The sequence below is a fragment of the Brugia malayi genome, assembly GCF_000002995.4.
Source record: "Brugia malayi strain FR3 genome assembly, contig: Bm_v4_ChrX_scaffold_001, whole genome shotgun sequence".
Taxonomy (NCBI): Eukaryota; Metazoa; Nematoda; class Chromadorea; order Rhabditida; family Onchocercidae; genus Brugia; species Brugia malayi.
Window position 1 is genome coordinate 5,158,308 of NW_025062479.1, and position 23,363 is coordinate 5,181,670.

Consider the following 23,363-nt stretch of genomic DNA (forward strand, 5'->3'; position numbering starts at 1 on the left):
ATCAAAACTGTCTTGAGTTTTCTTAAATCCTTTCCCGCTATTCCATGTGGTGTCATTTTTAGTCTATCCAACTGTGGATTTACACATATAGCATAAGTATCACCTTACGCCTCATTCTCTATTCAGAGTAGCCACGCATAGAGAGACGAATTGAACTGTTCTATTCTGGATACCTAACGACTCTTGTATTTATTTAAACTACTTCTCGCTCCTAAACCAATACCTACTCTGAATCCGTTCCGCGGCATCTCGGGTAGCTTAGAAAATTGTTGATACTGTCTGACACTTTCTCTAACTTTAATATTTTCCAAAATTATCCATTATAAAGGCAGATTTTAGAATTCACCGGCTGTCGTGAAACCTCAAACTTGGGTAATTAAACCTTTATTTAACATGAAGCAATAATAGCGCTTTATACATATTGTACGGATGCTACACCGTTTAACAAACGCGTAAACTATAAAAAATGCAATAATATAAAAATGGTGAAATAACACAAAATTATAAAGTATTAGACGCATCCCAATACCACCCAAAACATAAAGCAAATGATGGTTATAGAAGGATTGGTTGGGTTATATATAAGACTGATTTAACGAATGGAGATTAGATGGGAGGATTTCTCATGGATGAACAAAGAAGATTGTTAACAGGATTAGTTTATATACAGAACTGAACTGACCAGATATTCGGCAGAGGAGGACATTTAAATGATATGAAACAAAGACTGCTAATAAAGGGTTTTGCTAACGAAGGGTTTGCTAACAAAGGGTTTTTGTTGTGCGAGGAAAAGGAATTAGATAAGAGGAATTTGTTAGTTTTGGATATAATAATTTAAATATTTCGTCTTTCACGACACTCCCGACCAGAAAAGGTAGGTAATGCGTGGGGTTCATAAGAAAGTGGGGCTTGTTTATTTCCATTGATCTGTCCTTGATCGTGTAAATCTCTACAGGTTTCTGATGATGGTGCGGTGGTAGTTGTTTGGTTCTCCTTTAATCGAGATTGTCGTTTTGTATTGCTCCTAGTTCGCATCGCAATAGGTTCCTGGAGCTCCTCAGTGTTCTGTTCGGTTTTCGGAATTTTCATATTTTCTTTCTTATTAGGTTTAAGATGAATTTCTTCATCATTAACTTCGAGAGGATACAAGACATTTATTGGACGATCGAGAAGTTTCCCAGTGGGAGTTTCCACCTGAACGTTCCTAACTTTACCGTCTTTATCGATTTTGATGTCCTTGATCCGTAATAATTTCCACATTCCTCTTGGAATTCCCGCTTCATTTAAGAGTACAATCTCTCCCTTTCTTGGAGTTCTTTTTTGTGCTCCTTTGGATGAGGTAATTTCCCTTTGCGTGCGTTCTCTGAGGCTAGTTAAATATTCGGTTCTCCAGATTTCCCAAAAAACATTGAGAGTTTTAAGGGTACTTTCCCAGTGTCTCACGAGTTTTTCTCTGGTATCTAGTCTATAAGGGGTGAATTCTTCCTGCCTGCTATAAACTTCATTTATAGGTAGATGGAGCGAAGCGTTAGGCAAAATAAAATCAATTGGACGTATAATGACGCAATCGTCAAAATTGGCTAAGTTAGTGGTCGGGTATTAAGTATACCTTCAACTTCTGCAATTAATGTTACCAATTCCCTTTCCGCTAGGAATTTTCTGCCGATGGCTCTTCTTAGCGCATTTTTCGCTAACCCAATTAATCTCTCGTAGATTCCTCCTTGCCACGGAGCCTTTGGTATAATATTTTTCCAAGTCATTCCTCCCTTTGCTAAGAAGTTGGAGACTTTGACTTGTGTCATAAGAGATCTGAAAGCCTGGAATTGAGTGGCATTGTCACTCAGAATTAGCTCAGGACACCCTCGTCTCGCAACAAATCTTCGGATAGCATGCAAAAAGATTTCTGCGGATTGGTCTTCTGCTAATTCGAGATGCATGGCTCTTGTTGTAAAGCATGTAAATAATATTACCCACCTTTTTGTTGACACGCTATTGCTCTTGATTGAAAGAGGGCCAAAATAATCCACGCCAACACGTGCGAAGGCTCTAGATCGATTGACACGAGTTTCCGGAAGATTTGCCATTGGTGGTAATTTAAACGATCTGGAGTTCCAACGTTTACAGATTCGACATCTGTTTATTATTCGCTTTACTTCAGTCCTGCCTTTGGGAATCCAAAATCTACTCCTTAATTCTGAAAGTGTATGGGCGATACCTGAATGACATAGATTTTCATGTTCGTGTAGTATAAGGAGTTCTGTTATTGGGTTGTGTCGAGGGAGATAGATAGGATATTTGCTAGTTTCAGGCAGTTCCGAGTTCACGAGTCGACTAGTAGATCTCCATAATTTATCATCTTCGGTGTGGAATAAATTCCACTTGTTTATTTCGTCGTCATTGATTCCTTCAGATTGTGCTTGTCTAATTAACAGCCATTCTGACACTTTGTAATCTTCAGCTGTAAATCGATTTCTTTCGATTGAAACAGACTGTAGCCATGATAATCTGCCTTTAGTTGTTAATCGAATGAATTTAAGGATCCACGCTGTTGTTCGTAACAGTCTTCGCCATTTGCTAAAACGTTTGCTATCAATAAATTGAAAGTTATGATCCTTGCATATTCGCGAGACTACTGATATAGTGATTTCTTCTGGTTCGTCATTGTTGGCAAATTCGTATTCCCATTGTGGCCAACTGATTTCTCCTTTTACTAGCCACGACGGTCCATGCCACCATGGTGTAAAACTTCTAAGTTGTTTTGGATTAAGACCTCTAGTAGCCACGTCTACTGGGTTATCTGCTGATGGAATATAACGAAAAATAAATTTCGCTTTACGTATTTCCTCGACTCGATTTTGAACAAATCTTGGTAATAGGTTAGAATGGTTTTTTATCCAATGTAAAGCACATTTAGAATCCGACCATAAAATTATCCTTGTATTGACGATATCCAGCTGTGTCATGACAAATTGCGCTGCTCGCGTTCCGATTAGTATGGCCATTAGCTCTAGACGCGGTATTGTCATACCTTTAATAGGAGCAATGCGAGATTTTGCAAAAATGAGCGATGACTTTGTTTCTTGCATATCCTGACTCACTAAATACACTGCTGCTGAATATACTACGCTTGAAGCATCAGTAAATACATGTATTCCAATTAAATCTGTAGAAGTTGTTACAAATCGCGGTAAGTCTTTTACGACCGTTGCCCATTCAGCAATAAGAAATTTCCATTGCTTATGGTCTTGCTCATCTAATATCTGATCCCACGAATTATTCTTTTTCCATAAATTTTGCAAAAATATTTTAAATCTTACCATTATTGGAACTAAAAATCCTAGTGGGTCATATTGTGATGCAACAAACTGTAAGATTGTTCTTTTTGTTAGTTCTCGGTCAGTTCATGGATTTAATTTTATCTGAATGACGTCTTGACAGGGATTCCATGAGATGCCGAGGATTTTCGTATTTTTTCTTGTTGCTCGATCTTGCTGTGGCAGTTCTGCATAAAATTCTTCGTCGTTAGATAAGAACTCCCTTAGATTCATTGAGGCTTCATTGAAGATGGATTTCATTTCTGCATATTTTTCTAATGCGTCCTGCGTTCCGTTTGATGACACAATAACGTTGTCCACATAAAGATTTTTCTTTATTTCTGCGGCTAATTCACTAACGTGGTTTTCCAAATGATAATTCAAGGTAGCAGATAGTAAAAAGGGGGATGATATTACTCCAAACGGGATTCTTCTAAAACGGTAACATTTTATATTCTCATTGGATACACTCCCTTCTACTTCCTTTAGCCAAAGGAAGCGAGTACAATTTCTCTCTGAAGGGTGTAACTGTATTTGTAAGAATGCCTTTTCAATGTCAGCTGTGATTACCCCTTTCATCATTCTAAAGCGTAATAATACTCCCACAAGATCTGGGAGGTTAATTGATCCACGATATAATACTTCATTTAAACTTTTCATTCCTTTTATGTGCGCTAAAGCATCATAAACAATCCTTAACTTAGTGGTAGTTTTACCTGGATTACGAACATCATGATGTGGCAGGTAATGAATAATTCCATCTTGATTCATTTGTGATTGTACTTCTTCGATTATGCCAGATTGTAGTTGATCTTGTATTGCTTTATCATATTCTTGTAATTCCTCTTTATGGGACTGAAGTCGTGCTATTAGCATTCGCAAACGTCTGACGCATAATCCATAATTATCGCTCAATTTGCCTTTGCATGGTTTCCATGGCCAACGTACTTCGTATCTTCCATTTTGTTTAGTGATACTCTTCTTAAATTGTTCCAGTGCTTGTTCATCATCTTGTGTATCAGATCGATCTTGGATGCCAATACAGTCTAACTTCCAAAATTGATCTATATCTGGGGCACGGTTTTCTTGAGATGTCTTCGTTGCAAAGATCTGGTGATGGCACAATTCATTTGTATAACCGCTTCCTGCTATGATAGGTCCAACTTTGCTGTTCAGTAAAGTGAATCCTGACTTTAGTTGCTGAGCGTTTTCCATATGAATAAAGTTGAAGAAATAGTCAGCTCCTATAACTATGTCAGGTTGTTTCTTGTAACTTTTAAGATGGTAATTCTCACCTTTGTCTACCACTTCCATCACTTGAAGATCGTTTGTCAAATAGTCCATTATAGTGGCTTGGATAGTCACTTGATCGGAGTTTTCCGTTTTCACTCCAATTTGTGTTTGAGTTGTGCGGCATACTCGAGGAGTCCTATTGCCAAAGGAGGAGATCTTATATTCTTCTTCATCAGTTTCTAGGAGATTTAGTCGATGAGCTAGCCTTTGTGAGATAAAGGTCGCATCTGCGCCGACGTCAAACAGTACTAAAGCTTGTACTTGATGTTCAGGTTTATCAGGATTAAAGACATTAATTTCTCTACATAAAAGCAGTACTCGTTTCTTTTCAACTTTCTTCGTTGAATTAACAGATATGTTTGCATTTTTGGCAACAATCTTCCCAGAATCACGAGTTTTAGTGGTACAAAGGGCGCTATTGTGGGATTTTTTGCAATAAAAACAACTTGCTCTTTTTATGCAGTTGAGTTCGTTGTGTCCAGATTTAAAACAATTAGAGCAAACATTGATTTCCTTCAATCGATCAATTCGCTGCTCCACTGTAGAATATATGTGACACTTGCTATCCCAGTGATTGTTATTGCAGAAGATACAGGGTCTCCTTTTCTTATTTGTCGACCAATTTGGATTCTCTTGATTTAGCTGGTTCCTTTCGGCTGAAGCCGTTCCTCTTGTTTGCTTTGATTGTTTTACTGCAATCAATGCTGAATTTTCTGGAATGCTTGCGTTAGGATGACGTTTAATTAAATTTTTACGACTGACGTTATCCAAGTATTGCCATTCCATTACCTGGTCGTTTCTATTAATTGTCTTCCTGAGAAGCTGTCGAAGTTTTGTTACGGACCACTGGCTATCTTCTTCTTTTTGTTGATAAACCTGGTTTAATATCCAGTTTGGCAATTTGGATTCTATTATCGTTTCGATGGTAGGTTGCTCTACGTTTTCGCCAATTGCTTCTAACTGCCTTAGAACTCTCTCCATTTCTTCGATTATTGTTTTCCAGTCTCGGTTGTTTCGTTTTGTAGATATGAGTTCATTGTAAAGTAATTTTCTTATAGTGGAAACACGACCAAATTTCTCCACTAATAATTCTCTTATAATTCTATAGTTTTCAGGTGCCCTATCGTAACCTCTTACTAGCTGTAGGGCGTTTCCTCTTAAGCAAGAAACCAAGTAATTTAATTTTTGGATATCTGGTATGTTTTGAGTGTGTACGGAGGCTTCGAAACTACTCCAGAATTCTCTCCATGTTTTAGGGTCTCCACTAAATGTTGGTAACGACAATTGTGGTAAATTTACTACTGGACGACATTCAGTTAAGCTAGGTTCTTTAATTTGTGCTAGACGTTTAAGGGCTAACTCTATATCATCCTTGTACATAGATAAGGTTATAATGGTATCCGTACCTATGTTAATTAATTTTAAAATACCTCTATCGTCGTTTGCCATTTGTTCGTATTTTTCTTCTTCTTTTTTCTTTTGCGACATTGGGGCTAGTTGAATGTGTTCCAACCATTTGTCGTTGATCTTCTCAAGAGTGCCAACGTATTTTTCGAGGCGCATCAACTTTTCTTTGATGATCCTTGCCCTTGCTTCGTATTGCTGGCACAATACTTCTACTGTCGCTTTTTGGTCTAACGGAGTTAGATCCATTTGTTGTATTTCATCGAGGAGTCCCTCGAGATTCGCTTTTACTGGTGTAGCTTGAACAATTATACTGGCCGACATACCTTACCTCACCTCGGGCACCAAAATTATTCTTTGTCGTGAAACCTCAAACTTGGGTAATTAAACCTTTATTTAACATGAAGCAATAATAGCGCTTTATACATATTGTACGGATGCTACACCGTTTAACAAACGCGTAAACTATAAAAAATGCAATAATATAAAAATAGTGAAATAACACAAAATTATAAAGTATTAGACGCATCCCAATACCACCCAAAACATAAAGCAAATGATGGTTATAGAAGGATTGGTTGGGTTATATATAAGACTGATTTAACGAATGGAGATTAGATGGGAGGATTTCTCATGGATGAACAAAGAAGATTGTTAACAGGATTAGTTTATATACAGAACTGAACTGACCAGATATTCGGCAGAGGAGGACATTTAAATGATATGAAACAAAGACTGCTAATAAAGGGTTTTGCTAACGAAGGGTTTGCTAACAAAGGGTTTTTGTTGTGCGAGGAAAAGGAATTAGATAAGAGGAATTTGTTAGTTTTGGATATAATAATTTAAATATTTCGTCTTTCACGACACCGGCTAAAATTTTTCAAACACTCACATTTACCAAATAGCGTATCTCTCTGTCTGCAAAAGTTTGAGCTTTTATATAAGATTAAAAACCGAAATTCATTCTCAAAATGAATTCTTATTGTCACGAAATTCGAAACAAGTATCTTGAACTTTAAAAGAGTTATAATATGTCCAGTAATCTGTTAAATCCATAAACGAACCGCTCTCTTATTTAAATACCCTTACAAATGTTCCTGAAATTTTATGGTTCACTGCCCAAAATGGAACTTCATGAATTATTTCATGCAATTGACATTCCCTTTAAAAAGCTATTGTTCAAATTTCATCATTCAATTACGTACAATGTTACAACTTAACATGGAACTTGTACATAACTTATATTGGATTTTTCATCCACAGAAGGTATGTTTATCACATGAAACATACTAGTTTTGCTCCAGTTTTCCTCGTTTACCCTCAAGTTTGCATCTTTTTCATAATAAGCATGTACTGCAACGCCGAATCACAGTAAACTCGAAACCGAGGACGGCTTATACACACCAACTTTGCATCACTTCGCAAACTCTTTTAAGATCCAGATTCTCAAATCTATTCACGGCCACAATAACAACCACGCACCGCCATTTCCGTTCCTAAATTATTTTACCATTTTCACACAGCTCGTCCACAGAACTTCAAATTCTTTATTTTGAAACAATATTAAGACATTGAAAGCAGAAGCGAGCATATCAGCAATGTAGTATTCTGACATGTCAAAAAGAGAGATCCAGAGTGAAACAGGTACTACATGGATTACATATCAGAAAGATTCAAAAGTCCACAAAAACACCGGAAACAGTCGAAAGTGAAGTGGGGCAAGAATGTACCATAATGTGAAAATGCAAGAATGACATAAGGCATTTTGAATAGGCAAGAACACTTACTACGAGAAAAGTATGGTCAATTACATATACAGTACGGCAACCGTGCTCTTCGGTAAAGCTTGACAAGATTGAAACAAAAAACTAGTTGAGACTCCGAAAAGGGCTAAGCGAAACGACTACGAATATAACTAAAGCTATGAGAATAGCAACTACGAATAACGAAATTCTATCTGCTACCCAATTTGTTAAACATTTTCTCTGAATACTAACTGAAATGCATAACACTTCGTTAACGTCGATCCCAATTTCTAGTTGAAAGAACTATTGTACGGATGAATCAATACTTTAAAATCGAAGTATGCTAGGAAAAATTCCATACGACTAAACCACAGAGCAGAGTTAAGGAATTTAACGTTTAAAACAACGTGCTTGAACTTATAAATTGTACAGAAACAACAAAATCCATACAACTACGAAACAAAGCGTTCGCTTCTACCTACCTTCAAACTATTTATCTGAGGTAAATAAATCAAAGCAAAGCAGATTATATAAAGTAACTTCCCAAAAGTAAAATACAAGTACTCATATTACTGCAGAAAAGTTACTGGCATCCAAAACTATCCTGAGTAGCAACGAGCAAAAGATTCGCAGTATTGCTAGAGATTAGAAAAACCACACGAAAATTTCATAATTTTCGCGCGGTTATCTCCTCAAACTAATGGGTGGTTTTCCCCATAAACTTTTGAATATCTTCCACAAAAAAAAAAAAAAATCATGGTTATTAAATATTCCCAAATTCACAAAATTTAACCTCTCCAGAACATTCTGATGAACGAACCTCGATATATAAAAAGCTACGAGCGCAAATACATAGAGTGAATGTGCATGTTGAGATCAGACAGAAACTGAGTCTCGTCATCCGTGAAAGGTTTGAACATTGGTATGGGAGAACGTTTATGCTCTTCATGAATTCGCTCTAAATTTTTATAAACGTATTCTACACAATTTGTTAAATCTGAGCTTCGCAAAGACGATTGAATATCCAACCGTGACTGATGCTGTCCATTATCTGAAAGCTCTTCCAAATGGCGACATGCATAATAGCATCGTGTTACAAGATCCGTTAACTCCGCCTAAAAAAATTCATGTTTAGAAAACCTTAAGGATTTTGGTAATGCCTTACAAACTTACTAATCAAAAGCAACTTCTACTAATTAACCCAACTTACTTGAGGAAAGATACATTCCCCAATACGTTTCATAAAGGAATCAATGCGAGCAGACAACGTTGTTTCAAATTCTACGCTTGAATCAGTATCTTCGTCACACAGTTGAATACTGTGCGAAAAACTCTGCGATATGTTCTGTGCAGAACGAATCGAATTAATTACCACGCGTTCCAGCTCTTTCTAGAAAACGTAAAGCAACCATGAAATAATTTTAAAAAAACTAAAAATCTGCATAGAATGCTGTAAAATACATACCCGAAATGTTAATAATTAGGAATTGAAATTATAAAAGAAATTGTTGTCACCCAGACTTTTCACCTCGATTAAACTTAACAATCAACCTACAGTGAATCTATCGACTTCAATGAATGGTTAGTGACAACATTGAGTTATACCTGCTCACTATAGATAGAACTAAAAGCTGCAAGTTCATGATTATTTTCATTGGAAATAGAATTTCCAGCACCATACTCCTTCGACAGTAATATTGTAGTTAAACTGCTCAACCGCGCATTCAAATCGCTTTGCCTAAATTAATATACTGAAGGGATAACTATATCTACTGCTTGAGCTTCCCATTTACAATTGCCCATAATCCTTAAATAAAATAGTACAGTTCACAAGCATTTGCTTAATTTGTTAGATATTATCTGGACTTATTAATGGTAACTGGAAACTAACTGATTGCTAATGAAGCCAGTTTGCTGCAAAGAAACAGCATCAAATCTCAGCTGGTCGATTAGTCTTGGCAAGATCACTTTATAGAATTGCTCCGTCGACGGAAGTTGATATCTAGGTTGAAGAAAGCGAAGCAAATTCCGGAAGCCAGTACGGCTAATAATTGTTGGTGATTCGTTATCCAGAAGTAGCATTATTCCAATCTGCAAAACAATTCCTTTCTAATAAACCTTGTGAAGTTAATAAGGTCAGTAATGAGGATGCTAAATACTACTACTGTTGAGAAAATAAAGTGAGATGCCCTGAAGACTGTGTAGTTTTTTACCCGTTCCAAACTCCGTTTCCACTTCAAAACCTGAGACAAGGATTAGGATAACCTGCATTAGAAAATAAAGGTTGCTTTCGCAAAATTTGAGGTTTCGCCCTAATACACCTCTAAAGGTCAGATAACTCATAAGCGTTAAGTAATGAAGAATTTATGTAATTTCTGTGCTCAACGAATATATTCACCAATTTCTAGGTTTAGCTCCCTCTTTCTCTTTAAGGACTCAGTGAGTTGATTGACTTTAGGAAAGAGAGCTGTAGAGAGATAGAAAGAAGGAGTTTTCCAGGTCTAAAATATTCATCCCGGAACAACCAGAAAGCAGAAACGCACTTATACATCACTTTTATAATTTACGACAGCAGCATTTTATTGTGACTTTAGCCGACAGATTAAATATATTTAAAAAGTAACGAAAAACCTGATCCGAAATTCTTCGTGCATCCGGATGATCGTCCGGCCAGAAATTCCCTTTCATTATCCTAGTCTTTTCCATTTGTTCTTTGCGATTTGTTTTGTTTCTCGGTCCCATTCGCAAATCAACGGCATTGCAACATTCATCAAATTTTGTTTTCTTTTGTGCAGAACCGTTATCGGTATACATATAGCGAATGCTGTTTTCCAAATGCCTGCGCTGAAAAACTTTTTCGGTTCAAAAAAAGGAACTCGCAGCTGAAATACCATGAATAGGAAAACAATCTGAAGTTTAAATCTGAAATTAAAAGTCAGAAACTGAAGTTTGGCGTAAGAAGTGTGTCACACCCTTATATCGAACGTAGTGGCGATAACGTTAGCCACCGAATGGCTTGTCCTATCTTTCGATTTTTTCGCGGAATTATTCTGCCTGATATTCAGAGCTTCGTTTTCTGAAAATGACAGTAGTTTGAAACGAATTTGTGATTACTCCACAAGCTCTATTTCTAAGTTTAAATTTTATGTTAGAAAACAAACACTGGACCTTGCTTTGTAGTTGAATTATTTTGTCGTGCTGCCTGTAACACTTGGTATTCACTGGAATGACAGCTACGCAAATGGCGGATCATACCTGTCGTACTGAAATCCCAAATTAGTTACACTATCCCACCACATGTCTTTCATAAATCAGCGGACTAACGGCAACGGTATAAAAGTGAATCAATCCGTTTTATTATTGAACAATTCCTACCAACCCCTAAGTAAAATGTAGGATGTTTTTAATAAGGAAAATGCAACAACTTTTAGAAATTATGGGTGGATAAAAAAGCCAAAGCAAAACAGTACCTGCTATTCGTTGCTTTAATCCTCTTACAACATATCCTGCACTCAGCAGCTTGTTCTTCGCTCGGTAACTGGATGAAATATTTCCACACTTTAGCCGTTTTCATAGTGGAACCACCCATTTTATGCCTCTGTGACAATGCCCAGTATTAACTATAGCAGTTAAAATTGTCGGTAAAGTGTAAGCAGTAAATTTTTCAAGCGCTAAAATAATAAAAAAGATAAAGATTATACAAGGATAAATTGTATGGCTTGAACGTAACAGCTAATGCATTAGTGAAATCGCTTACTTTCCAACGGCTGCCACGAAAGTAAAAAATTGTTTAAAGACATGTTACATTGTTGTAGACACTCATTGCTCAATTCTGAGCCAAACTTTTCAATGACGTTCAATGCAATTTATTACTATTTAATGTAGTTACAATACTGAGCACAGAACTTCAACTACAGCATCTTTGCCTTTCTAAATCTCGTGAGCACAAAGAATTCTGAAAGAACCTGTAGATAAGGGACTGCGCACACAACCACAAACTTCCCGAAAAGGAGAATAATGTAAAACTATATTACAAAAAATTTTTAATAATACATAGTTAATGTTACCAATTACTTCATATTTCAGGACCTTCTGAAGTCCTCAAATCACTCTCACCGAAATTTGATCATGTAAATGATCAAGTGCATCGGAAAACACAAATTGGTTATATGTCAACCACGCCCATGTGTACAATACCACTCCAACCTACAGTTAGGAAAGCATTAGAGTGCTTGTTTATAAGAACGTATTCAACAAACTGAAATATTTCATTCTCTTCACTATCCAGAGTCATATTTCCGCTTCCTACATGCATGCTAGGTTCCTGTACCGTATACTCTGGCTTTCTACTTTCCACTTCCAAAACTTTGTACTTCTGTGACTTCAGCCTACGTGATAAGTCTTCTGGGAAGCAAAACTGCAAGAAAACATATAACTTTCAGATGACCTCCCAATACCAATACACATCTCATGATGTATTCATAGCACTTGCTGATTGTAGTCGAGAACAACAATCACAAATATTCCCAGCAAATGCTACACGTGAGGACACTTACTATACACGACCTTTATTAGATAATGCATGCACTTTCAATTTCCTTTCCCCACCACACAATATTAAAACCAACTGTCTATCACTATAATGGTGAAAATAATTATAAACTACATAAAAATTCTAAACTTCATTGGAAAATTCTTATGGATTTTGCCTGCATTCCCAGTTCCGAAGTATGCATTACCATCAAAAAAATTCAAAACGTAGAGCAACTGTATAAACGATCTATATTAACTAACTGTCCAAATAGTTTGGATCACAGATTAGAAGATTGCAAAAATATTTCGCCACGTAATACAAAGCAAAAATTTCCTGCATTACTGACTAAAGGCCGCTAGGGTATTTCCGGAATTTCGAGAATCAGTGGTTGACAATGAGTGGAGAACGTGCCGAAAAGCCTTAACCATGTCACGTGGCAGTCATCTTCATGAAACTGCGCCAGTAAACTTACTTTTCGTTTACAGAACTATCACGCACGAAATTACTACACATAACATCATCTGGACCAAATTCTTGTATCACTAACTGACTTTGGACAGCACCAAACTTTGCATACAGAATACAATTAATTTTTGTAAACCGATATATGGAAGGCAACAGAAAAGTTTGTGAAAGTAACTGTTTCAGAAGTAAAGTAAGTGACGGCAGTTCAGAAAATGAAAAAAGGCCATGGGAGAGATGAAACAATAGGCCACGAAAAGTGTACACACCTATTAAGGAAAGGTTGTTATCTAATGCACCTTTTTAAATACTCTTGTACATGAAAACCGGCCATTTGCTACAAATAGAAGCTCACAAAAACAAAAAAGAAAAAAAAAAAGCACTGTAGAAATTTATAGAACGTTTGGGGTGAGCAAAATAATCAGTACATTATCATCCAATGAGGGCTTCAGGTTTTTAATGAACTTTTCTCACTAACAAATTTCGAAATTCAAATGGCGATCAAAAGAATCGCACGCAGCAAGATATAACGAACTAGTTGACCTCTCCCGCGCATAAAATTTAAGTAGAATCATGAGCTTCTACTAAGAACAATTTGGATACTCACTCTTTTTACACTGCCTCTTGTGCTTAAATGAAGTTCCCTAACTAATGGTTCAGTTCTTTACCAGATACTTCGTAAACGTAACCAAGGATTACGAAAGTAAGCTAAGTTCCTGTTAATGAGATGAAAAATGCATCATATTGCAGGAAAAAACTCCAAACAATCATTTAAAAACTTCTTTTCGAAACCTTTGTTTCCATAAAACGGTAAACTAGCTTTTAAGACATGTAATCATGAAGTTATCAGAACTTCCATAACATTATACAGTAACTTTGTAAGAACTATGTGAATTTACCTTCGATATCGGTCTATACCGACTGGAAAGGATTTAATCATAAATTCAGATTTTTAAAGCAGGCAGCATAACAAATCTTAGCTATGATGTTGACAAGCCAGAACATTCCCACAAAATCAAAATTACAAAATGATTAAATTTTCAGTCTCTTTAATACCTGAACAACTTAAGAGCTGAATAAAATTTAAAGAAAAGAATGATGACTAATACCACAACAACTTGGCACTTAAAATTCAAAAACAAAACCATTCAGACGTGAATTGAGACAAGCTTATTGTAGAAGTATTTCCACAATTAAGATTCCATGGAGAACTAAATCATTGCTAGATGAAAAGAAGGTGAACGGTTCGACGGTTACAGTTCTAAACATTTTTATAAAGCAAATGAGGGGAAATAGGAAGTGATAAGAGAAATGCAAAAGACTACTAAAATGATGATAAATAAAATCTCTCAAAACGAACACTGCGGCTTTTTTCAGTGATTTATTTATATCACCATAGATCTTACTGATATTATCATTGCAATCACTACCAATACTGTCGATATCGTCATTACTACCACCACTTTCATGATCACAAGCTATAACATTTTTCAATGACAGTATCATGACTACTAATTCATATCTTATGAAATCAACAACATAGTTTATAAGAACAATTAAAGAAAAACACGATAAAGCTTGCTTTCCAGATCGTTCATCCTCACAAACACTAACAACTATAGCTGCTCCAAGTTGTCCTGTACTTTCTATTTTGAGCATTGGGTAAATACTGATCGAATAGTGGGTTGTAGATGAACAAAGGAACAGGGAAAAGAGGTGACTGTCGAAGGGACAGCCGTGAGAGCGGCTGAGGGGTAACCGGCTGGATGGTTCGCTCGATTGCTTCCTAAAAAAGCCTTCTGAGAAACACAAACAGGATGGAGGACAACGAGAAGAGACAACCCACAGCGAACGAACAATAATCATCTATCCAACCTATCCTTATCTAAAATACTAAGACATGCAAAATTGCCACCGGATTTCTCGGTCAAATATTTCTAAGCCTGAAAGGTTTCATGTTCTAATCCATCTGGAAGAAAGCGCACATCTGATTTACTTGGATAAAAAAAAACACAAGTAGTAAAATTCAAAGGAATCCATGGAAGAATAGTGTAACACCCATCAGTGTTTAAATTGGTGAAAATGCGTTACTTGGGACCGTCCTAAATAGAATTGTTTTCAATTGCGGAGCAGATGAACTTACTCTTGAAAGTTATATTTGAGGAGACAATTTTTAATTGCAATCCAACCTTCTGGAATAAAGTTAGGTGTAAATTTTGCATGCTTCCAAGAAAACGTACGATGCGGTGAAAGACAGCTAGAATTACCTGAAGAGAATAACATATATGTGCTCCTCCAAAAAGCCAAAAAACTGAAACGAAAAATTGAATAGATTACTCATTTCAGTAGCGAATTCGGACTAAAAACATTCATTCAATTTTTTGCAGTAGATCCATGATTCAGCAATCTTTGAAAAACGAACAGAAGAATTGTTCAAAATGCAAGATCTTCATTCCTTATTAGAAGGAGGTTGTAATGAGCTGCTTATATGAGGGACAAAGCCTTAGGCGATTCTCTGCGCAACCCGAAACCGGAATTCTTCCAAACATTAACTCCCTCTTCGCACCCAGCCAGCAAATTCATAAAATATATATATATCTCACTTTGTGTGTATCTGTATGTCCACGACCTATCTTTTCAAAGCACACAATGATGCGTACGGACAAACACATGCTCAAAGGACTAGTTTTGAGAGCACCCGTTGCTCTCAAATACAAACTACCATCCTGTCCACCTCTCTCCTTTCTTCCAGTACCACATTCTCAACCATTTCCAATTTGGAGGAAAATTTCATTTAAGAATCCAACACATTCTGTTTCTTAAGCTGTCATCGTTCGCAGTTTTTCAGCAATAAAATCTTGCACAAGGTGAGACCATTCAATCTCAACATCCTTTTATCCTCTATCTTCACAGCGCTTATATGCTCAATACATGATACAAAACATTCGACTTACTTAAGCAGTCAAGGAAAATGCGTTTGTTAAAGTAGCTAGCTATATGTCCCCTGAAAATGTATCCGATAAAAAGATCTTTGTGCCATTGCCTTCTCGGGAAAAGTTATGATGTCAAGCTTTCAACATTTTGTCCAAAATCTATTTACTGGTAATCAGTAGTTTGATTTTTGAAAAACGTGGAACTATTCAATTCGTTTGACTGAATCTTTTCAAAGACTTTTTGTCATGATGCTTCAACAGAGCGCTTTCTCTATTGCAGTGATGTGCCACAGCTGATTTAGAATGTAACAAAAAAATTCACTGCATAAGTAACATCAAATTGCCTGTAAAAGAAACAGATGCAGATGATTGTGCTCAGTGGAATCAAAATGTGGAAATCGCATTGTTCAATGAATTCAGAAGAGATCTTCCACGGTTAGGTTAATTTCATTCAGCTAACATCAACACGAATCTAAGAAAACGAAGCAGCAGTGCGAGCGCGCCAAATTACACTTTCGTAAGGTGCATCCAAAAAAGAGAAAACGGACACATCGAATCAGTTGACAATTACGAAGGAGGAAGGGTATTAGATTAGCATAGGAGTAGTAAAGAGGTGAGTAGTGCCCCAGCATCCTTCATTCATTGTACTGGAAAGAGGTCGAGGAGGCGAGGGAATGGGAGGTGATGGATTCAAACAAAGAGGTAAATAAGGAGGGAAGAAGGGAGTTTCACCAAATAGCGGCACTGTTACACGAATAGTAGGATCTCTTCCTATTTCTGTTTGCGATCTGTACAGACCGAAGTACAAAGGACCACAATGACGCCGTTTTGTGTCGTCATGGGTCTGAGTGATCAACTTATGAGCTAAGTTCATTTAACGAACTGCATATAAGCAGGCCTGTTTTGCCACTTACTCATTCTCGTGAAGGGCATGGGTAAAGTGTGATATAATGCACGGATGACTTATGCGAGGCGATGGTGTGGTGATCGTCGCTGCCGTCGTTGTTGGAGGGAAGATTAGGAAATACGGGCACGGGAGTAACAGAACAGCCGTAAGAACCCCCTCCTCTTTCAACCTTCCTCTTATGCTGCCTGGTCCTCTCCTCCTCCGTGGAGTGCACTCATTTTCAACCAATTTTTGAAAACCAGATCTCACTTCCGCCATTTTCGCCTCACTCCCTCCTATTTCCCCCGTACTATGCCTCCCCTCTTGTTTCGCTATGCCAATCACATGTAACCGCTCTACTCGTATTCAGTCACTTATCCTTTTCCTTCACCAACCATTTACCGAGCGCTTCTATGCTTGCTTTTAGTAATTTTGTGAGTAATCAAAAAGTGTTTTGAACAAACTGACATTCATTTTCCTAAATTATGGATCAGAATGATTTGAGCTGACCCCGAATATCCACTCCACTTGCCGTAAATTTCCATTCTCTTCGTTGTATTAAATTACCGGAACTATTTACACGAGGCGAAATGACGCTGAAAACTGATAAGCTATAGAAAAATTGACAATAAATCTGAGAAAAATTATATTTAGAGAAGCACCAATCTGCCTTTGGCTCCGGCTCCTAAAACATCACCGAAAGATGATTTGTTTTTCCTTCACAGTGAAAAATAAAATCAATACTGTGGAACTGTATTTTCAGTTTGATGATGAAACCAAAGTGGAATTGGAATGCATTCTGAAGCATAGGATGCCGAAGAGTATGAGTATTAGGTTTTCTTTTGCTTCATTGAAAGGATGCCACTACTTCCTAGGAGAGAGAAACAAGATTCATTTACTCCTAGACCATCCTCTTTTCATTGCAAGATAGTTCTGTCTCCTTTTGAGATTGTATTATGGTTCCCCTCCTTATCGGTACTCATATGTCTTTCGATATCGTCTCCTAGCTAACGGAGGAATTTGTAAATAAGAAATTGATGTTGGGAAAGACACTTGTCGTATCTTTCGACCACATGGTAACAATTCTTTCTTTTTCTTTCAGTCCCTGACCGACATAACACAACATGCTTATCGAACATGTTTTTGAAATAAGTCTGCCTCTTTGACTGAGAGAATGTACAACTATTTCAGAAAGGAGATGCTCTGCATACTCATCCTGCTTGATATGTTATTCGCTTTTTTACTGGGGATTATTGTTATTCAATAATCTATAAATTGGAGAGATAGGAGGATGCCATATCTGCTGAATCTATGAGAAGTTTGCGAGTCTTACAAAAAATATGTCACCAAGTCTAGGTAATTTTAATTTATTACAGGAAGCTCTCAACTGTCCCCAAATTATCTTTCAAAACTTTGAGTCCTGAAAAGAGCTAACTTCTTGCTATTTGTGAAGATGTTAAACGTGTCGTCGTTGTTACCAATCTGCACTGACACATTGACAATGTCTAATACTTCAAACTGAAGATAGAATTCATACATTTTGATTTAAACAGAGTAAGCATGAAGCATAGAAAGAGTTACGGCTTCTTTATCACAACAGGAAAAAGTGAATTCCACTGTATGTGCAAAGGGCTAACAATTATCAATTTCACAGGTCAGGTCAGATTACAGATTAGATCGTTTGACACTGAACTGAGGACTATGTGTGTACTTTCTTAATTGATATTCCGATTCTGGTTTATTTGAAGTACGAATTATGCACTAACAGTAAGACTTCAATACTGAATCAACATGCAACAGAGCAACAAAAATACAAATTATGACATAAAACAATTCCAAGAATATATGAATCAAATAAAACTGAGTCATCTCGACTTCTGAAAAAATACCATGAAAATTAGTGATTCAAGAAGATTATCTTTGTTGACAAGTCAATCAAACAGATTTCCGACGCTTATAAATTGTTACAAAAGTCATAGGAAGCGTGTGGATACATAATGAAAGCTCTGAAGAGTAGGAGGTATATTCTTGCAGCATATAAAGTCTTTGGAAAGGAAACGTAATCTCATCGGAAATTTGCGACATTCAGTTTTCTCCGTCGATCTAATCCATTCGAAACAAATGTATCTCTATATAAGTGAGGAACATACATCACAATAATTCGCTGAATTAATTAACCAACCCCTGCAGTCCATCACATCCCACTTGTGTTTAAACGCTGTTGGGTGATTTTTCATTTCAAATTCAAGAGTGGCCGTAGCCGCTTTCTACTAATTACCCGGTTGCACCATCAGTCCGAGAAATATTTTATTGTAGTCGGTGGCTTCGTAATGTTTGCTTCGAGCGGGGGAACCTTGATTTCAAAGTAGGGAAATTGATATTGGGGATATGAAATATGAATATAACTGATTCTACTCCATATCATAAATACAATAGTAATTCTAAACAACCTCGATAACCTGAATGAAAAATTAAGTGCTATGAACCTTATATTTGTTCCGTTATTCTTTCTGCTACACAGGCTGTCTGAATTGCTTGATTCAGCAGTACGACGGTGAGGAGCAAGTGGATTAGCTTTCGTGTTCTTCATAGAAAGAATCTCTTTTTTTGAAGGTAATAAGTTTTGTTACAGAATTTTTCTAGTGGCCACAGTTAATTTCGAATATCGTCACACTTTTTAGGAAAATTTATGGATTATATATGTTTTTAGGAGAAAATGTTAACTTCAGTATGCGAGAAATAGTGTTCTCGTCATGGATATGGGTAATGATGACGCAGATAACTTGGGTGGTGCATTTAGACAAGGTTTTTTGTGCCCATTTTGTATGCAAGATTTGGGTGACTTAGTCACTTTACATGTTCATGTTGAAAAACACCACCCAAAATCAACACCCGCTGATTACTCCCTTGATCATTTTAAAGGTTATCTTATATGAATTTATCACGCTTAGGTTTTCTATATGCAGTCACTAGATTTTCCTGGTCTTTTTTCTGCTATCACAAATCAAGAAAAATATGCACGGGTGCATGTCATGCAAAGGATGAGACGAAACAATTTTTTCAGGTATCTTCGATAAAGCTAAGCAAAAGATTTCACATATAGATGCATTCTTTTTAATTGGTGATGCAAACTCGAATAATGGAGGAGCAGCTGCAGTTTCAAGAAGTTTTCCTAGTATGGCAGATGGTCGTGTCGAAAAATTTTCTCATGCAATGCACGCATTTACTTTTTTGCAGGATCTTGGTAAGTCTGGTCAACGTAAATTTTTATGTTTTGTTGCATAGGGAAACACTATGTTCACTGGGAAACAGCAATTGAAAATGACCTAGTAAGCTATGGGAGATCACATGGATATTTTCTTCATGTCCTGACCAACACCGAAGATTCTAAAATTTTCATTGTTTTCGTTTTTGCAGGAATCACAAGGAGTCATACAGATTTTTACTTGAAATGTCGATCTCCCTGTATAAACGACGCTGCTGTAAAAACAAATAGTTTGATTATTAGGCTTGATAAGTTAATTAATCAATGTCCTTCAGATTCAAATAAGCGTAAAGGTTGGCACATACTGTTTTAGAGTTTAATATATTTCCTTAATCTACTTAACATCTGCTTGTAATGTTATCTGTTGCAGCAAATTTTTACCTTTAAATTTCAGGAATAATTTTTTCCACTAAAACAGAAATTGTTTGTAGCTTTTGAACGTGAAACAGTACCTTGGGTGACTGATCGTGATGTGCTGAGATGTCGAACATGTTCCATGAAATTTTCATTGACTAAGCGGCGGCATCACTGCCGGCTATGTGGCGAAATTATATGTCACGCATGCTCAAAGTTTCTTGCTTTCGTCGATGCTCGTATATCTTTCAAACTTTCACTACTGTAGAAGTTATTTATTTCACTGTAATTCTAATATATGTGAAATTATCATGATAATTGTTATGCCACTTTCTTTTTGATCCATTTCGACTTTCTTTTGGAAAAAATCAAATGGTATCTCATGTATTATCTTATAACTTCTGTCGCATATGCTTAGATTTTTGGGGTTCGCAGCTCAGCTTCCGTATATTTTCAGGCAAATTGACAAATCCAGCATTTGCGGCACAGCTGTTGGAAGAAATTAACAGCTCAGAGACGAATATTTCAGAAGAGCCATTAAGTCGTTTGTCACGTTCGGCGTCTGTTACTGAAGCTATTAAGCAAGTTATATCTAGTGAATCGTTGCAGTCAGTGCGATTAAAAGGCGAAAAATTATTTTCCTCAACGTTGTCATTGGTGAAACGGGATGGCACTGAAATCAGCTTAGCGTCGTTGCTTCAGCAGGTTGTTTTAAGCTTTGTGATAAATTTTTTTTACCTACCTATTACTGTTAAATATCACATTTTTTGTGAGATTATTTGAATTTCGAATATATCGTCTCACCAAGCTTCGCTGCTGCCGCCGTTCTTTCCTCCTTAAAATAATTAACCAGGTAATTTTCATAATTAGTGTCGTTTCTATTTTCTAGGATGAAAATGAGCACCTGCGAATTTGTGCGGAATGTAAGATCTTGTTAGATGTTCGTAGCGAAAAAATGGAGATGCTTACCTCGCCACCGATGCTTGTAATATTGTATGAACGACTTTGTTCTCTTTTTCGTGACGCTGAAAAGCTAGCTTCCTCCTATGCACGTATTTCAGAATCGCTGAGGTAGGTTCATAATAATTTTATGCTTTCATTCGGTTGTCGTTTTTGTAATATTTTATACTATAGCACTTAGAATATTTGTATGAAGATTCTCAAAATTTATTATTTATTGAAATCTTTAAGTTCTTCCATGGTTTTCAGTCGAGGAGAGACCATGTATACATTAGAATCTGCTATTCAACTAAGAAATCGATTAATAAAGTTGCAAAGAGAAATTGATTCTGTAAGGTTAGTAGAATGCGCTTGTAAATTTAATCAACTCTTGATTATATTTTGTGATCATTTTTGCAATATTTTATGTTACATTAAATAAACACATAAATATTTTATATTACATTGAAAAACTATTTGTGAAGAAATTCCCAAAATTCATTATTTATTAAATTTTTGAAGTCATTAACGGGAAAAAGCTTAAACACTTCAGTTTTCGTGTTGAGAAGCATTACATTACTGAAGAAAATACCTCTGGACTTTGTGCATCACGGGAGAAAGTCATTCGAAAGAATATTCGTGATTTTGCTCTGCAAATATTACAGGTTCAATTTCTAATTTGAGGAACCTTTCTGAGATTTTGGTGTTAATTTTTCACTCCAATCAGTATTGTTTTATTTCTCACGATTAGGTTAAGCAGCAATCTCTTTATTGTACATTAATTTCTTACCGAAAATTATTTTTAGCAACTAGTGACGCAAATGAATCTTCATCCAACTGAAGATCGCTATAATGAATTGCTAGAAAAAAGACGCGCTGATATCAGACATCGAATAGATATGGAAAGAAAGAGAAATACAATCATTTTGAAGGTTTATGATGTCTTTATTGCATTCTCGTTTATTTCATCCTTAAAACCACTTTACGATTGTAACTTCTTCATAAGTCTTAAATTTTCTTATAAAGTTCCCCCTGTGCTTTGCAGCCGTCAACTTCAAATCCTGGATTTGGCTCACATTTAAGCGAAACAAAAGAAATGGTTCGACAAAATGTTAAGAGTTATTTGAAAGAATCTATTTCCTTTTCCGGTATTGTTAGTGGCTGTGAAGATTGTGGCTGGACCCCATCTAGAATGTTTCTTCACACTAACCCATTTGTTGAAGAGGAAGAAAAGGCTAATCCATTGGAGGAGCAAATCTTTATCATCAAAGGGTTGGTTTTATTCAGTTCTAGACTCCACGAAGTATTAATTACGTATATTTTTTTTAAAGAATTGCTCTTGGTAGAAAAAAAATCTTTCCAAATTTTCGCATTTTTTTAATGGATTAACAGTTCATTAATTTTCAGGTACTTAAAACAAGCTGTGGAGGATAGTCGATTGGAAGAAGTTGAAATATTGGAACGAAACTTGTGTGATCTTGAGCATGAAATTGAAAAGCTGAACAAAAACACTTCAGTGCAATAACAACTTCCTTTCTGTTACTGTTATATAACTTGTTGATAATACTATGTCATCTTGTTAATATCACATTAGGCCTTAAAATTCTTCGTTTATCCCTCTTATGTTCTTTTGGTGTGTTTGCTTTCAGATTTTCACGCCAGCTTTTTAACTTAATAATAGTTTTAAATCCAAGGAACAGCTCATTTTTTCTTTTTTCATTTGCCACTTTAATGCATTGTCTTGTCATTTATTTGTGGTTTATGTTGCATTCAGGCATATCGCCTACATTTCATATATTTGCGTGATTATGTTTAGTCGATTGCCTGAGCTTTTTATTACGTAATAAATAGCTGTGTATGGGACCAGATTTCTATGACTGATGTAAACTGTTTTCCCCAGTATTTTTTCTAACCTTACTAGCGTTGTAATTTTCATGGGCTATAGGACAAAAGGGGTTGGTAGATAGAAAATATGCTGTAAAATTATGTGTCATACAAATGAATATGAATTCGAAATTAATATGAAGTCCCATTTCTATGTACTTGTTTTCAGGCTTATATATATTTCATGGAATTGGAATAAGTAACGTCAGTTTCATTTTTGTTTTAACTGAGACTTATTTAATTCCACAAATAAATGTGTCACCTAGTGTGGAAGACATCAATCAAACTTTTTCTGAAGTTCGTTCATTATATCAAAGCGATAGGTGTGCAATGGCATCAAGTTGTATTTT

At 36.2% G+C, this 23,363-nt stretch overlaps 4 protein-coding genes across 4 annotated transcripts; 1 reads left to right on the plus strand and 3 right to left on the minus strand.

Annotated features, from left to right (window-relative positions):
* Positions 1 to 7,467: 7,467 nt before the first annotated feature.
* Positions 7,468 to 11,345, minus strand: Bma-bed-3 (Uncharacterized protein; the record flags this gene model as incomplete). The annotated part of the gene is made up of 9 exons (XM_001899299.2): positions 7,468 to 7,507; positions 8,609 to 8,871; positions 8,967 to 9,146; positions 9,362 to 9,494; positions 9,648 to 9,847; positions 10,388 to 10,600; positions 10,729 to 10,832; positions 10,925 to 11,019; positions 11,227 to 11,345. The coding sequence occupies 9 exons, from the start codon at positions 11,343 to 11,345 to the stop codon at positions 7,468 to 7,470; spliced, it is 1,347 nt and encodes a 448-aa protein (XP_001899334.2).
* A 576-nt stretch (positions 11,346 to 11,921) lies between these two features.
* Bm17928 (Uncharacterized protein) lies at positions 11,922 to 14,411 on the minus strand (the record flags this gene model as incomplete). The annotated part of the gene is made up of 2 exons (XM_043073685.1): positions 11,922 to 12,160; positions 14,159 to 14,411. 2 exons carry the CDS (start codon positions 14,409 to 14,411, stop codon positions 11,922 to 11,924), a joined length of 492 nt encoding a protein of 163 aa, XP_042929619.1.
* Positions 14,412 to 16,271: 1,860 nt separating this feature from the next.
* Positions 16,272 to 16,850, minus strand: Bm10993 (Uncharacterized protein; the record flags this gene model as incomplete). Its single annotated transcript, XM_001899297.2, has 2 exons — positions 16,272 to 16,473; positions 16,600 to 16,850. The coding sequence occupies 2 exons, from the start codon at positions 16,848 to 16,850 to the stop codon at positions 16,272 to 16,274; spliced, it is 453 nt and encodes a 150-aa protein (XP_001899332.2).
* A 2,480-nt stretch (positions 16,851 to 19,330) lies between these two features.
* On the plus strand, positions 19,331 to 22,654 carry Bma-rabs-5 (Uncharacterized protein; the record flags this gene model as incomplete). The annotated part of the gene is made up of 11 exons (XM_001899296.2): positions 19,331 to 19,493; positions 19,636 to 19,815; positions 19,989 to 20,129; positions 20,268 to 20,429; positions 20,648 to 20,895; positions 21,080 to 21,261; positions 21,400 to 21,486; positions 21,683 to 21,794; positions 21,936 to 22,061; positions 22,175 to 22,401; positions 22,537 to 22,654. The coding sequence occupies 11 exons, from the start codon at positions 19,331 to 19,333 to the stop codon at positions 22,652 to 22,654; spliced, it is 1,746 nt and encodes a 581-aa protein (XP_001899331.2).
* Positions 22,655 to 23,363: the final 709 nt, after the last annotated feature.